General features: G+C 39.0%; 1 protein-coding gene across 9 annotated transcripts in view; it reads right to left on the bottom strand.

The window, feature by feature from the left end:
- The window catches only part of SCLT1 (sodium channel and clathrin linker 1), a 44467-nt gene that overhangs the window by 13972 nt on the left and 13530 nt on the right, over positions 1-16965 (bottom strand). For all 9 annotated transcript variants that reach the window (XM_083520015.1, XM_083520019.1, XM_083520014.1 and 6 more), the window contains 9 exons: positions 16759-16881; positions 15636-15701; positions 14720-14790; positions 11764-11854; positions 11545-11636; positions 9072-9249; positions 7368-7466; positions 6543-6614; positions 3909-3983 (listed from right to left, as the gene is read on the bottom strand). In XM_083520015.1, the coding sequence (XP_083376141.1) occupies positions 3909-3983; positions 6543-6614; positions 7368-7466; positions 9072-9249; positions 11545-11636; positions 11764-11854; positions 14720-14790; positions 15636-15701; positions 16759-16881 (867 nt within the window). The remainder of the gene's footprint in view (positions 1-3908; positions 3984-6542; positions 6615-7367; positions 7467-9071; positions 9250-11544; positions 11637-11763; positions 11855-14719; positions 14791-15635; positions 15702-16758; positions 16882-16965) is intronic.

Genomic DNA, 16965 nt, shown 5'->3' on the forward strand with positions numbered 1-16965 from the left:
AATGCAGGTTTTGGTGTCCTCGGGTGTCTTCCCGTGTAAAAGTTGGGGTGTCTAGGCGACGTTTCGACGAGGTCTCACTCGTCATCTTCAGGCTGGTGCTTTCGGCTTCTTGTTACTGGAACAGAGCGGGATCTCAGTGTTTGAGTTCCTATAAATACTGTAGAGGGGTGTGGTGTATTGCCTCAAAAGTTCTGGGCAGAGGGGAAATAGAAGCCAACAACCAGCTTCCCTTCCTGGACGTCCTAATCTACAAAAAACCTGATGGCTCCCTAGGACACACTATCTACCGGAAAAAAACACACACCAACCGCTACTTACATGCTCAATCACACCACCACCCTGCACAAATAAACTCCGTAGCCAAGACCCTCATCTCCAGAACCAAACGCCTGGCTGACAAAGACCACTTGACAACTGAGTTACAGAATCTCTCAAATGTGTTAATCGCCAATGGATACCAGCAAAACAGGGTTAAGAAGCTAATCCAAAAAGAAACACCCCCCAAAAACCAAGACACGGAAGAAAACAATGGCATGGCCCTCCTTCCTTATATCAAGGGCACTACAGATAAAATTAGCAAAATCCTCCATAAACACAATATCAAAACAGCCTTTTGCACCAACCAAAAAATAGCCAATATCCTCAGAAACCCCAAAGATAAAATCCAGTTGGAAAACCAAGGGGTCTATGAAATACCCTGCAAAGTCTGCCCAGCCACGTACATTGGACAAACAAACAGACGAATAAATGCACGTATCGCAGAACACAAGAATGCCGTCAAAAAAGAAGAAAAATCTTCCTCTCTTTTCCAACACATGAAAGAAACAGGACACGAAATTAATTTTGCAGATTCCAAATTGCTCTTTAACATGGAACATCACCACAAGAGAATAATCATGGAAGCCATCGAGATAGAGAAACACCCTCACAACATGAACAAGCGTGACGACACGTCCCGCCTGCCAGACATCTGGAAATTAGCCCTCCCCACAAAAACCGACACCAGATCCAGAGGCACACAGAACGCCACCACCAATCAACCACACCAGACCCAAACCCAGACCCTCTCCACAGATAAATTACAGACACCATCCAGTAACCAAACCATAGTGGCACCTCCGGATGCTGCACCCCCCTGCAATCCCTACACAGATCTGGCTGGCACAGGGCACAAAACCACAGCTCGCCCCTATACACGAAGCCAAGCCAAAGCACAACTAAGTACAGTACAGCCATCTTCCCAGAAAAACTCTTCACAAATTCAAGAGGTCAAGACACGAAGGCTTTAGCAACTAATCCACACCTAATGACCCACCTAAGTGGTACTCAGAATATCACTCAAGAAATCACTCAAGATATCCCTCAAGTAATTAAGGAACAAAAGAAGAAAAGAACACTAGCCTGGGAACTTCCCCTCTGCCCAGAACTTTTGAGGCAATACACCACACCCCCTCAACTGTATTTATAGGAACTCAAACACTGAGATCCTGCTCTGTTCCAGTAACAAGAAGCCGAAAGCACCAGCCTGAAGATGACGAGTGAGACCTCGTCGAAACGTCGCCTAGACACCCCAACTCTTACACGGGAAGACACCCGAAGACACCAAAACCTGCATATATATATTGGCTGCATATAAAAATATTGGCTGGGGAAAGCCAGCCAGATGGGCAGGGTATTATTGGTTTTATTATTATTGAAAGGCATGAGGATCCTTTGCCCAGGGAAGCTGGTGGTAGGACCTGGTAGGGAGTAGATACCTCAGCTGGAACAGACTGAGGTGGTTTCCTGCTTCCCTCTCTCTCCTGGAATTATATTTTTGTTAAAGTGGATTTTACCTTCTTGTGATCTGCCTTGAATACAACCATGCAGCAGAAAGGCAGCATAACAGACTTTAAATAAATTGTGTGAACTGCTTACCTGTAACCCTCATCTCATCAATCTGTATAATTTTTTGTTCATACTCCTTTAAGGTTAGTTGCATTTTTCACCTAGTCTTTTAAATGGGGGTTTTCTAGAAGACAAATTATAGAGAAATGCTCTTTCACAGAAAACAGCTTCTGTAGTCAGAGTAATTACTTTCCTTACAGAAACAGCTTATTGCAAGAAGCAGGATGATGAATGCATGGAATCTGCTCTGCATATAGAAATCTTATATCACATAGCTAAATCTTGCACTTAGGCCTTGCACATGGAAATTCATGTGGCATTTTTCTTTCATTCACTGCCCTCTGGACTGTGGTCATTTTTATTTTTGTAATTCACTGTTAAGTTAATCTTAAAAATGCTTTATGAAAGTTGCAGCAAGAGAAACAGAGCTTGGATAAAAGTGATTTTTGGTAACAGATTACACCCATCTTCTAATTCTTCAATACTTTTTTCACCATTTCATTGGGTTTTAGTTAAACAAAGGATACTGTCACTGGATGGTTCATGGAACTGTTGTTTTACTATGAGTAATGACATATAAAAGCTACTGGTATCTCATCTATTTGCTCATCAACTCTAGTCTGAGTTTCCAAGTGATGGTATACTGCTGAGGATAATGTGAGGTTGAACATTCCCAATTCAAAACTGAGCTCTGCCTTGAATTCACAATTTCTAAGCCCCAGCACCCCACTCCATATCTGAGATATAGGAATAATATAACATCTCAAAGCAACACTTAAGTGGAGCAATTCTTATTGAACTCAATGGAGCTTACTTCAGATACATAGGGTAAGGATTGTGCTCTGGGTTGTTGTAAGGATTCTATGATAATGGGCCAGTTCAGACATCATAAAATATGGTTTATCATGATGGGAATGAGCCATATTAAGCCTCTATGCATTCCACCCTTCCCTTTCCTCCTCCACTTTGAGAAGGAGGTAAGTTTTCACTTCCATTATTGACTAACCACACTTCTAAAGTAGACTCTAATCTGTATTGAATCTTAAATATTGTTTCTGAAAACAAATCAGCTTCTTAACCCATGATTTCAAGTTGTTTAGATTAACAAATCACAGTTATGATTTTTCACAGTTTGTAGTATATGGACAAAATGAAACTATTCCTTATAAACAACAGATGTGCATGGTTCTGATATCCCCACAGAAATGCCAGAAGAACAGAAACAAAGAAGCAAGAGAGCCCAAAGCTTGCTATAGCTTGATGCTGTCATTTTGAACCATGGTTCATCGTGACTGAATCTCAACACTTATTTCCATGGATCTAACTCACTTCCCCAATACAGAACAGTGCCCTAAACATTTCTGCAGTTCAAATGAAATCCACGATAAGCATGAAAGTAACTGGGGGCAGGGATAATGCTTGATACTAAGACACATGTTCTGTATTCTCTCCAGAATGCATTCTTGTTGTACTTTAACCCCCTCCTACTACCAATTATCTTCCCTAATTCTGTTACGCATTCCAGGCACACAATAAATTCCATGATGCAACCTTGATCAAATTTGCTCTGCATTCTTGAGATACACATTCTATATTGTGCAGCCTCAAAACATCAAGCCACATGAAACAATCCAAATTCTGGAGAAAATCTGTTTCCAATCTCTGGACTGGCACAACTTACATCTTCTCCCAATTTCTCAGGGATATCGGGAGAATCCTTTTCTGACAGACAATGGCCTACACATTAACTTATTATCTCCAGAAACAGCTGACCTATATCTTTATAAGCTAACCAAAGAACTATGCTATGGGTCAGACAATGTAGATGCAGCAGACTAGACATTCCTACCTCAACAATAACTTCGTATTTACCTCAAAAAGGTTCCTATGTTTTGTCCTCTGTCTATTGTATCCCACATGCAAATATTAGAATTTTCAAGGCATATAATCTTAGGTATTGGCATACAGATAATCATAGTACATACTAATACATGAAAACTACTATGGCAACAGTTTTTCACCTTCTCTAGCTCTTCTTCCACAGTTTGCCTTTCTCTAGCACTCCGCTCAATTTGGATCTGCTTCTCTTCACATTCCTACCAAAGAAGCAAAAGGCAAGCATTAGGGAGAAAAAGGAGCAAACCATATACAAGTGTAACTCTACTTGGCAAACAATGCCAGGGTTGAGTCATCTAGCACCTGGTATGTGGAGTAAGCACAAACATCACTCATTTTAAGCTTCCTTTAAGTCTTCTCTGTCTTGCATTTTCTCTACCTATAAAACAAGTCACATATACACTAGTAGTTTAATCTTAATCAGGTTGTTCTGTTGGGACAATAGTTTTTGAAATATTTATAGCGCTTGTAGCAAATTAACATACAAGTAGCTTGTCATATAATTGATTATACACATGCTTTGGTTTTCTCTAACACACACTCAGAAAGTCATGATTGGAACTCACAATGTACAGTGGTGCCTCGCAAGACGAAATTAATTCGTTCCGCGAGTCTTTTCGTCTTGCGATGTTTTTCGTCTTGCGAAGCACGGTCCGTCGCAACTGCGCCTCTTCAAGCGGCTTTAAGAAAAAAGTGAACAAACTCGCAAGACGTTTTCGTCTTGCAAAGCAAGCCCATAGGGAAAATCGTCTAGCGAAGCAAGGCAAAAACCGAAAAACCCTTTCGTCTAGCGAGTTTTTCGTCTTGCGAGGCATTCGTCTTGCAGGGCACTACTGTATCATTGCTTCCAAAAGAGGAAGGAAGAGTTCAGAACCACAATCACAGTGTAGTATTTTGACATCCTCAATGATTTTCCTTTTTAAAATATAAGTATGTCGTATAACATACTTGCATATAACCCCTTGTAGAGAAGAATGACAGGTGTACAAGGCTGCTTTCACAAATTATGAAAAGTTTATTTTTTGCATTTCTTATATTTGTAGATTGAAAGAGTAAGCTACATTGTCTATTGTATATGTGCAACTTTAAAATGCTTCCTTCATTTCCATTGCTCTTCATCTGAAACTTTAATAACCATTAATAACCACCACTCCTTTTATATCCAAACTTCTGAGAGGTAAGTGCAGTTGCCTATGCAGTGAAAATGATGTCATCCCTACACAATTGTGAGGTATCAACAGAGTTGGGCAAACTTGAAACGACAAAAAAATAGTTAGAAAAAAAGTCCTAAGGGGGAGAGGAACCTCAAACCAGCCCAAATGAAGAATGGGCAGACTCAGTGGCCATTTAATGCTGGTTAAAGGTGGAAAGGAAAACCCTAAAAACTAGGTGAGAGAATGAAATCAGGAAATGTGGAGGAGGGCATAGCTGACTGACTAACACTGAACAAAAGCATTCTACATGACGTTTTGTTAGCGGATGCTGAAAACAGTACAGCAAAGGTGTCTATAATATCAATGGGCAGGGAGTTCCAAAGTGCAGGTGTTGCCAAGTCAAAGGATTAATTCCTTGCAAGTGTGGAAAGAATGTTATATGGCACTGTAAAAGTGCCAGTTCCACAGACTGAAGCAGTCTAGTGAGCATGTACCTCTATGATATTCTGGAACACTTTAAAATATGTGAGAACTGCTGTTGTAAGTTTTTATTATAATGGTTTCATCTTTTCCTGCTGGCTTTATTTTTTTATGGTTGTTGGTAGTCTTTTTTTGGTTACTAGAAGCAATCTAGAGAATACTTTATTATCAGGTGCCATACTAATGTATTAAGTAGGTAAGAAAATAAGCAAAATAAAAATACAATGCTAGAACAAAAAAATTGAAAGGGATGGGGGGTTATTCCACAAAAATTTGCAAAGTTGGAGGGAGAATGGGGGCAAAGGGAGAATTAAGCATTTTCCCTCACTCCTTTATCTCTTTATATCCCTTAAATGACTCTTTCTATTCCCCTGTTGAACCCCTAATCCCTGTTTACCTCAGAATCCCCAGTCAGGGAGACACCTATATTTTAACATGACCTTGCATCCAAGTACAGGTATAGTTTCCCTGCCCCCGCCACAAACAACACTCCTTTTATCTTTTTCATCTTCTGCAGAACCTCCTTAAAAGCACAAGTAGAAGCTCTGATGAGCAGAGAGAACCTTCATTTTTAGCTTTTTCCTCAAAAAACTTTACTATCATGTGAATAAAGAGAGCTTGCATGAAAACTTGATAACAAAATAAAATGTTCACATATGTAGTACTTTGATAAGAATACACCAAAATCCACAAATATTGTTGCGACTTTAAGACTTGTTCTAGCATTTTGAAAAAGATAAAAGTTCTGCACCATTTAGTCAGATTCAGAAACAAAAGCATAAATGGTGATCAACTACTACCACCCAGCAACAGCCATTGCTGAATTTTTTTAATGAAAACTCTGATGCTTCATTTTAATAATAATTTGACAGCAACCCAGTCAAAAACAAAAGCACTTTTAAGCTTAACTTATTTCAGTGGGATCTGAGCTTCTTTCCCATCACTACTGATGAAATCCATGGGACATATGCTATGCACAACTGTGGCTAAATTTTCCTTTTAGAATTTTCCTTCTCCCAATGTATGTGACACAGCAGAAAGATTGAATTCATGATACAATTTACGTTGCCCCCCAAAAAGTTTAAAGGCAAAGAACAAGCAATTCCAGTACAACCTAAGACATACCTTCTGGAGTGCATCAATTTCTTCTGCTAATCGGGATATCTGAATATTGCACCTTTTCTTTTCATTTTCTACCTTTTAAAATATATATATGTGTGTATTGTTTAGTATGCAATGGTTAGTTTTTCCAGTCATACAATGCACCATTAGAATAAACAAGAAGAATTAAATTTAATTAAATTGCTGCTTGCTCATCTTGTCAACTGATTCCTGGCCTGATTACAATAACATAAATATAAATAAACAAGCTAGAACAATACAGTTAATCAAACATCAAGAGAAGATAAAATATATCACAATTTACATGCAAGATAGGCCCTGAACAGCTTAGGTCCATTCTCTTTGAGAGCAAATCTCCTTTTGCACACACCCACCTATTTACTGCCAACTCAAGGAAAGTCCTCTGCACTTGCACCTATGACGTGCAACAACATTCCCCTAGAGATTACTGCAGGCAGCCACCTGGAGTATTGGTGTTCCACTGTTTGGTTAGAACACACCCATTTGTGGCAGTATGTCTGAACACTGATTTTGAGTACTGGGTTTGTTTGAAATTCTGGACATCTTAGTATTTGTGTATTTTAGCATTTTATTGTTTGTCTTTTGTTGTTTTATTGTATTGATTACTGTTTTTGGGAGGGTTATTGTTTTGTTTGTTGCTATGCTACGTATTTTTTTAAAATGCTATGTGATCCTCAGATGAAGGATGGTATATAAATTTAATTTAATTAATTAAATAAATTCTTCCCATAAATTGCTTTGCAGTTTTATATAGAAGACTTTCTATAAATGTTTTCTCCAATAAATAAAGTTTTAAGCACAACTCACTTCCTTTCTAGTACTTGAAGCAGCATCTTGAAGCAGATGAGAAAATGCTTCCTTCATATTTTCAATCTCCTCTTCTTTTTGTTTTGCACATATCATTGCCTAAATGGGAAATGAAATGAATAGTCCTTAAAAAACTAAGTGTATTCCCTGTTGAGGACAACCAGGTAACAATTCAAAAAATTAAACAGTTACAAGACCATGGTGTTCTAGTGAACAGAAAATTAACGAACTCTAAAATGCACTTTTCCAATGAGGTTTAGTATATTTCATATTTATACTTGTGCGTCACTCCTAAGTTAACTATACTATGGATTTTTTACACCATGAGCTAACTTTTGGATTTCTCATATAGTGACAACACAAAGAGAGAGTTCCACATACACTTAGATTGTAAGAAAAAATGAATTTGGCATACCTGAATTTTCAGGCTAATTAAACTTATGATCACAAGCCAAAACTAATGCTGAACCAATCAAGAGACAAGAACATGTAGACATCTTAAAAAATTGTCTAGTAGCAGCTTAGAGAGCAACTAAGTATGTTCTGGGTATAAGCTTCCATGTGCAGAACGTAGTTGGCCTCTAAGGTGCTACTGGACAATTTTTTTATTTATTTCAACTGCGTCAGACCAACACAGCTACCTACCAGAATCTAGAATCTAGATACAGTATCTGTTTCTCAACCAACCTTCTTCTGAGTTTAAACAACTGCATTCTCAAGAGACCTTTCATTTTAACATTCCCATAGCTGAGAGATCCAATCTAAAAGTCCTTCCTTCCATTGATGGAGCACAATAGCAATATGTATACGATCCAGTTCTTCATCACATTTTCCCCTTGTCCTCCACGCCCTTTCTTTGTGCATAATTCTCCTACTGACAGCTCCCTTCTTCTCGTAGCCTTCCTCTTGCATGCAGAGGACAGACTGGATCATCCCCCTTTTCCATATCAGAGAACATTATGTTTAGTTTTTATTGTCAAAATACAAGTATAGTACTTCAAAGTTATAAGAAATTGGTTTCCCTCCCAAAATGAAATGGACTTTAAAAAATCTATTTTTTAAAAAAGAGTATTACAGACTATATTTAAAAGTTGTTTGTCTCTAGAGTGCTACACTTTAGAGTTCTATTTACTATTGTACATCATACTAGCAAGATGGTTCAGAATTGACAGAAAAATTACACTAGCTTTATACAGGTTATGCTACCTGAACTGCCTTACTGGTAAACATATATGTCCTAAGATTCAAATTTTTAAAATGCTAACTATGTGATGTCACAGGCTTAAAATACATGACCCAAAGGATGATCCCTAAAATGGGAGCCCCAATGAAACATCCCAAGTTTTATTTAATGTTCAAGTAAGACCATTGCTCTAAGAGAATTCAGGCACTTCTGAAATGCGTACTGTGTCTGGTGGAAGTCACTTTTCCTGAAAGTGCATGATGAAGACTGTAAAAAATGATAGTATTACACAAGACACAATTTGCATTATAATGCTTAAAGTGTGTGACTACTGGTCAGAAATACTTACATTATTCAGACATAATTGAATGTATGAGGTGGCTTTAAGAAGGCCCCTTTTTCAACAGGCTGTTCAAAATTGTAACCTCTCACTCATGTTCTGGATTATTCCAGCTATTTCAGAAAAAGAACCAGAGTGAATATTCAGATATGGAGAATTGGTCCCTTGGTGCTTTGTTTACCTGACTCTTTTGCAGATTAGCTTCTTCTAAGAGTTGGATGTTCTTACAAGCCTCTTCCATAGCATCATTCTTCTCCCTTTCTAGAACAGTGCACTTCACAGTCAGCTCTTGGATTTGTTTTTCTAGGTTTGTTTTTTCTGTTCTTAGCTCTTTTAAATCTTCGGCAGCTACACAAAGCCTGCATATCAGAACAAGGACCACTTAACTGATTGAAGCTAAATCTAGGATTGAAACTACATTCAATTGTCAGCTCTTGTAATCTAGAGAGGACAAGGTTATATGAATTTTTATTTGCCACATTTCACTATCTTGAAGTGATTCTGAAGGTTACCGTATTTTCGCCCTATAGGACGCACTTTTTCCTCTCCAAAAATGAAGGGGAAATGTGTGTGCGTCCTATGGGGCGAATGCAGGCTTTCGCTGAAGCCTGGAGAGTGAGGGGGGGCGGTGCGCACCAACCCCTCTCACTCTCCAGGCTTCAGGAAGCTATCCGCTAGCCGTGGGAGACGCAGCTCTCCCACGGCTAGCGGAGAGCTTGCCTGCAGCCAGAAGCTTGGGGTGCACTGAGCTCAGCACGCCCCAAGCTTCGGGTTTCGCGCAGTCCTCCGCTAGCCGTGGGAGAGCTGCGCGACTTCGCGCAGCTCTCCCACGGCTTGCGGATAGCAGCCTGTTCTGGGGGCTGGGGTCGGGGGAAGCTCGGGCTTCCCCCGACCCCAGCCCTGCACCTGGGGGGAAAATAATTTTCCCCCCTTTATTTGCTCCTGAGAGCAAGATGAGCGTCACACCCCATAGTTGCTTTTGACTAGACTTAACAATCCAGGGATCCTTTAACTTTAGTGGCCACAGATTTCTGACTGACTTGGGAGAATGGGCAGGGAATCCAGAAACTTAGGATGGGAAAGAGAATAGAACAGAGTATCCTGGAAATGGGAATACTCCAAATTACAACATTTTAATGCACATCCCAGTTGTGGTTTTGTATTCTGGTTTGCTCACTGATCACATACAATCATTTGTTAATTTGAACTCAATTTAAAATAATCCTCCAAACTATGGCCTAGATAGAGGTTCGTTTCTGGTAGTTTGAAAGGTTACCTGAATTAAGACTTAACACCAAGCTTCCTGTGGTGTCTTATATATAATGTAAGAAAGGCTTTATTCAGGAGTTCCACCAACTCACTAATAAGCATACTACTCAATTCTAAATGGAAGATATTCCAAACCTAACACTCAGCGCCTGGTATAAATTGGTCCCATTCCTGAGGACCCAAACCTGTACATTAGGATCATTCTGTATTAAGATCATTCTGCTTTTATTTACAGTAATTCTCAGCACATAAACCCTTTTCACACATTCAAATGGAAAAAGCAATTTGTCAACATGTATGATGGAGCCAGCTAAGAGATGGCAACAACTAAAAATGAAGGACAAAGCTCTAAGAAACTATTAAGAATGACCTCCCAAGATCTGTATTATGTTGCTCTAGGATTAAAAACTATTCTATTGATTTAAATTCAACTTATTTCCACGTAAGCATGCCAAGAAACACATCCACAACACCAGCTTAACACTCCCCTACAGTGACAAGCATCAGATTCAAAATTAAAATTTAGCATGTGGATTGCTTTGTGGATACAATCAGTGCATGCAAAAAGACAATACCTGGTATAAAATCCTGCATTTAGCAACCAGGAGTGCATGCATAGTGAACTTTCTAGATTGGATTGGGATTTAACATTGATTGCCTCTTTCGGTATGGACTGGAGCAATGCCATCTTCTCCTTTAGCAACTGGTGGTGAGTTTCTACAAATTCAACAGAACCAGCAATCTGGTTGGCAGGTATGCATGAATTTGTAGATTGGATCTATAGTTTTTGCAATATATCTTAAACCTTTCAAATACCTCTCTTTAACGCATCAAGTAGAAACAGAGATTAACTTCAGAGGCAATATTCATACATACATTTGCCACCAAGGAATGGAAGGAAAATAATCACAGGTGTCCATGCATGTTAAGAAGAATGTTCTACAGCAGTTCCCAAACTTTTGCAAGAATATCTTTGGATGTAGTTTTATATTACCTACTCTAATACTTGCACGCAGCCTTCCTCAATTTTGTGGCCTCCCAGTTGTTTTGGACTACACCTATCAGCCCAAGTCAACAGTGAGGGATGATGGAAATTGAAGTCCAGAACACCAGAAGGCACTGGTTAGGAAAGGAGTAAACAACCCTTCTGTGAGAAGATGATGCCGTTTACCAATGGAAGTGTACTTTTATATCCAATACATAGAAAAGTACAGTTAGTAACAAGCCTAGTTATAAGTCTAATAAGCTATATTCAATGAAAGAACATATCTGTAATGGCTTAAGCAACAAAACAAAACAAAAAGAATTTGAATTTCTCAATGCTCCTCCTTATGGTGCCAGAGAATCAAACAAACACACACTCCTTATATCAATTAATGTTCTACCTTTTCTCCAGTTCTTTTACGCTAGATTGCAACTGATGCAAGCGTTTGTCTGATGCTTCCTCTCTTTCCTGAGCAGCAAGCACCTCTTCTTCCTGGAAGCCACAGAAGTCATTCAGAAATTATTATCAGAGCTTCGCTTGAATTTTTTTAAAAATAGGAGCCAACCAACCAAAGTCTGATTAATGCCTTGTGTTTGAAATCAGAAGTAACATGACATACCTTTCTATCTACCTGGGCCTGAAGATTCTCAATCAGTCTGGTCATCTCATCAACCTTAGCAGCTGCTGTTCTCAAGTCCAACTTGGATTGTCTACACGTAAAAATAAACACTTATTTTTTTAATTTATTGTAAAAAAGCAGATTAGAGTTACTAATCACAATTATTTATTTCATCTTAACTAAACTGTATAATCAAATAATATTTTCCCATACTGAAAACATTTACATTGGACCAATAAAAATGCATGTTTGTCTATTTTGTATCTCCTCCATCTGCTTTATCTGTGAATCAGTGGCAAGATTACTGCTAAAACTGCTTTCATGCAGCCAGGTGGGTGCCAAACTGTCTGAAAGGAGCTGACCTCAGTGTCTCAACGAAAGCAGCATGGATCCAAAGATAACGTAGTATGTGTATGGAGATTTTTCAGATACTGAGCCCATACACATTATAACAGCTGCAATGCACAGAACGTACTCAAACTATGGCATTCACTTTCACAAATGTGGCCACCAACTCTGATGGCTTTACAAGGGGATTAGACAAATTAATGAAGGATAAATCTATCAGTGAAAGCTAGTCATGAGAGCTGTATACCACCCCAGGACCAAAAATCTTATGCCTCTTAAGGGTCATTGGGGAACAACAGCAAAAAAGAATGACTGCCCTCCAAGTCCTGCTTGTGGGCTTCCAAAAACCATCTGACTGGCCACTGTGGGAAATGGGCCAGATAAACCAGATAAAGCTTTGATCTGATCCAACAGGGCCCTTCTTATTTTCTTATGAAACTTCTGCGAAGCACTTTTCAGCAATAACACCAAACTAACAAAACTGTACAGGGAATTATGAATTGAAGTAGAAGTTTTCATCAGCAGGTGCTACTGCAATCCGTGGCTTTCAGCAGATATTTATTGTTCACACCTGAATAATTAAAATATTTTCTCTACATATTTTACTCTGCGTTCAGGCCCAGCCCTGAGACTAAGCCAATCTTGGTCACCCTGATAAACACCCTTTTCTAAGAGAAAGAGAACGGTACTGCAGCCGTGTCCCTGCTTCTTTGTTGGAGGCTTTAGATACAATCTTTGTGGCTTTCAAGACCTGGCTAGCTGCTGATTCATTACTGGGCCAAATTTAAGGTGTTCCTATTAGCATATAAAGTCTTTAACGGCTCTGGACCAGCTTACTTCAAGTATCATCTTATCCATATATACCCATTGACTCCTTTGATGTGTGGAACTGGCACTTTTAAAAGTATTCCTCACTTGTAAGGAACTGATATTTTAGTGTGGCAGCACCTACTCTCTGGAACTCCCTGCCCATTGATGTTAGGCAAGCATCTTCATATCTCCACAGGCCTTAACAGAATCTGGTATGTAGGTATGTATTTTCCTCAGAAGAGATCCCTCACCAAATGGTCCCAGGGCAGGTTAAAAATATATCATAAAACAAAATCACAAAAAACAGAAATATGAGGGGGGAAACAGCAGCACAGAATAACAGGACACAGCAATGCAGCAATAGGGAAAACATCCACTCAACCAATCTACTAGGTTTGCTTACATAGCTACACTTCCACTTATAGCTAAAAACTTTAATCTGATATGCAGTAAACTGCCATGTTTCTGTGCTTAGTTCTGTTGCATGGACAGGACCATTACAGTGATATCTCAGGTTAAGAACTTAATTCGTTCTGGAGGTCCGTTCTTAACCTGAAACTGTTCTTAACCTGAAGCACCACTTTAGCTAATGGGGCCTCCCGCTGCCGCTGCACCGCCACCACACAATTTCTGTTCTCATCCTGAAGCAAAGTTCTTAACCCGAGGTACTATTTCTGGGTTAGCGGAGTCTGTAACCTGAAGTGTCTGTAACCTGAAGCATCTGTAACCCGAGGTACCACTGTATAAATGTCTTCTGCATCTGCCCTGCATTGGAAGGAGGCTTATCTGCCTGCACACCCCTGGAGTGGAGACTCACAAGATATGCATCTGAAGCATCTGTATCCCAAGGTACCACTGTACATCAAAATATTTAAAATATTTATTCACTCTCATCCACTGCTACTTATGCAAAAAGAAGCCCCTAAGGCTGTGGCAATCAATTATTTATGCAAGTACTGGTATTTACTTGCTTCTTCAAGTGATGCAAAAAAAGAAGAAGGTAATAATCCCATTGTGAAAATCCAGTGCTGCCATTCTGCTCATCACATGGCTTTTGGTTCAGGAAAGGTACATGCTAATGTAAGAGAAGTGGACATGATTTTTGCTGATTCAGAATGAGTTTTCTGCCACCGGTGCTCTAGCCGTCTCAGCGATTGTTTCCTCACCCTCAGCTCTGAAGAAAACCACGGGGCTGTCTGGGCTCCATGCAATCGGAGAGGGCGCTTCGGAGCCAGACAGTCAATAGCCCTGGTTAACTCCGCATTCCAGCAGGCCACCAGCAAATCAGCTGAAAGGCCATCAACATGGGATAAAGCATCTCCTACCACTCTCTGGAAACCATTTGGATCCATTAAGTGGCAGGGGCGGACCATCCGAATTGGTCCCACCTCCCTGCAGAGGGGAAGGGTGGCAGAGAAGTCCAGTTGATTAAGAATCAAAAATACACACAACCACTACAGTTTAATCATAGTGGAATGGTACTTAGAATATGTGATCGCATAAGCAGAAGGCACTTTCACTATTACCAGGCAAGGTCTTTATTTTCAGATTCCCCACTGTAACCCCTCAAAAGAGTTAGGGACAAGAAGGGATGTGTAGTGCATGGAGCACAGTGGACTAGAATTAATGAAATTTTCACTGCACAAAAACTTTTTGCTCATTCAAAAGTCGCCTCTGGATATGAACCACTGTCACATAGTTTGCTGTTTCTGTGATGTTAGATGGGTTTAATGAACAAGGTAGAACAAGCTACTAGGGCTCATGAAATAAAAGTAGGTTTCAGAAATCTCATTTATACCTCTGTTGCTTGCGTAGCTGGTCCAGTTCTACATTCTGTTCTGTTACAGTCTTCTTAAATACCTGATTAAGCTACAAGAGTGGAAAAGTCTTTTAATACATTCTAAAGAACAAAAAATAATAATAATCAGTAAACATAGTATGGTGGATATATTTTTCTTTGACTCCAAGACCTGTAGCAGAAAGTTTTAAAAGTTCTGTTTACACATATGTACCTCAAGAAGAAAGAATTTGCTTTTCAAAAAATTGCTCTTTGCTTACAGTTGACTCTAAAATGTTTAAGTCTTTCATAATTTCCCAACTTGACTATCTTCTTCACAAGTTCTCCACTTTCCATTTAAACCTCTTAATTCTCTCTTAAATGTAGCTATTTATATCATTTGCCTTTTTTATTGTATTGTCAACTTACATCGTACAGCATTTTCATATCATATATAAAACAACTTTGTACCCTATGCAGTGTTCATGCTGTCTTTTACAACCACTAATCATTTTCACTACCCTCTAACAGAGTTGACACAAAAAGTGAAGAAGAGAAGCAGAGGAAACAGAAAATTGTAAATCATTATTTTGAATGATAATAAAAAACTCTAGGGAATAAAAGTAAATAAGTGTGGTTTCAGAGACAGAGGCTTGCTTCTTCATGGTGACGCAAATCTGACCTAATTTTCCAGAGCAAGGGCCAATTATGTTATCCAACAAATAAATTAAAACAGATTAAAAATGAAGTAGAAAATATGGCGTAGTCGTTAAAAAATAAGGTAGGGTTTATAATATATACAGATAAGAATTGCCTAGAATCTGCTTTGGAGCTATTTGCATTTGTTTTATATATTTCCCCCTTTTTAATGGACATTCATATGAGATAGGCTACAACAGTTTCAAGATGTTATTATAATGTTCAGTGTTTCACTTACTGACTCTGTTTTTTCGTTGCTGAAATGCAGTTGCTTTGTTAGTTGCTGAAAGCTTGTCAATTGATCCTAAAAAGAAGATGCAGAGCATGTAATTATAATCTAAAGAATTTATCATCAACATAAAAATAAATGCTCAAGCTTAACATTTTAAACATTTAAGTACTATTACTATATTGTATACATTACCACTGGCTGTCATCCAAAATTCTCTCTTTGACAGTTAGCCAGATATTTCCAAAGAAATATACAGCAGCAGAAAAAGCAATAATGGTGTATTCCAGTCCCTATTGTTTTGTGTGTGTGTGAAAGAAATGGAAAAATATACACACAAAGTACTCAGTCAATGCCAAGCTGTGGCTGAACATTCTGCAACCAGATGTGAGGTATTTGCACCAGAACCAATAGTTGCATGTGTGTGTGTGTGTGGTAGTAATGGGTCCTATGTATAAAAGCTGTGTAAGTTAAAGAAAGGTAACCCTGCAATTAACCCCTGAAAATCGGTTTCAAAATAAGGAGCTTTGAAGCCATAGTAAGTGTGCTCCTTTTCTAATATGCCTTATAGTTTTTAGACTTTCAGAATTCACCGATGTCACATTCTGAAGACAATCTCTGAAATCTCAAGGAAAGGAGAAACAATCATGTTTTTGCTTTTACAAAAGCAATCCAAAAGTCAGTTAAGTACCAGATGAAGAGCTTATGGAAACAATTAAAGAGCTGCTTTGCCAAAGGACAGAAGCTCTGCCCTCAGGACAGCACTTATGCCCCCCCAAATCCTGACAGAAAAGTCTGCTGGAATAGATGCACCATTCACTGGATGGTCTGAAACAGGGTGTTACATGGGATGGGCATGATGGAGACAGACCATGAACAAGGACCTAAAGCCTCCTTGTTTCCCGACATGTCAATGGATTGAGTCTGAATTTACACCAGCTACATAGGTGGCATGTCCCTCCCACTGGGACAAAGAGAACAAAATTCTTCCTACTTCCCATCCCAGCCAGAAGGACCCGGTATGGCTTTGGTTGTAGCAGAGCAAGTACCATGGAGTCTCACCCCCACCATAAAAGAGGACTGAAGTTTTAATCAAATTTTAATACATAGCTATTACAATAAACTGGATTACTTTTTGTTTTTGACTTTCAGCAATATGAATCTGTGCTTCTGTCATGTGTGCATGATATATCTGCTGAAGTCGCTCCAACTCCTGTGATACTGTCTGCCAAAGTTCTACTGCATGTTCCTTTTCCTACAAAAATAAAAGCAAAAATAGTATATGATAAACTTTGTTTCTGCTTAGTGCTTATGATTCAGAAAACTGAAAGCAGAGATT

The sequence above is a fragment of the Podarcis liolepis genome, assembly GCF_965112155.1.
Source record: "Podarcis liolepis genome assembly, chromosome: 9".
Taxonomy (NCBI): Eukaryota; Metazoa; Chordata; class Lepidosauria; order Squamata; family Lacertidae; genus Podarcis; species Podarcis liolepis.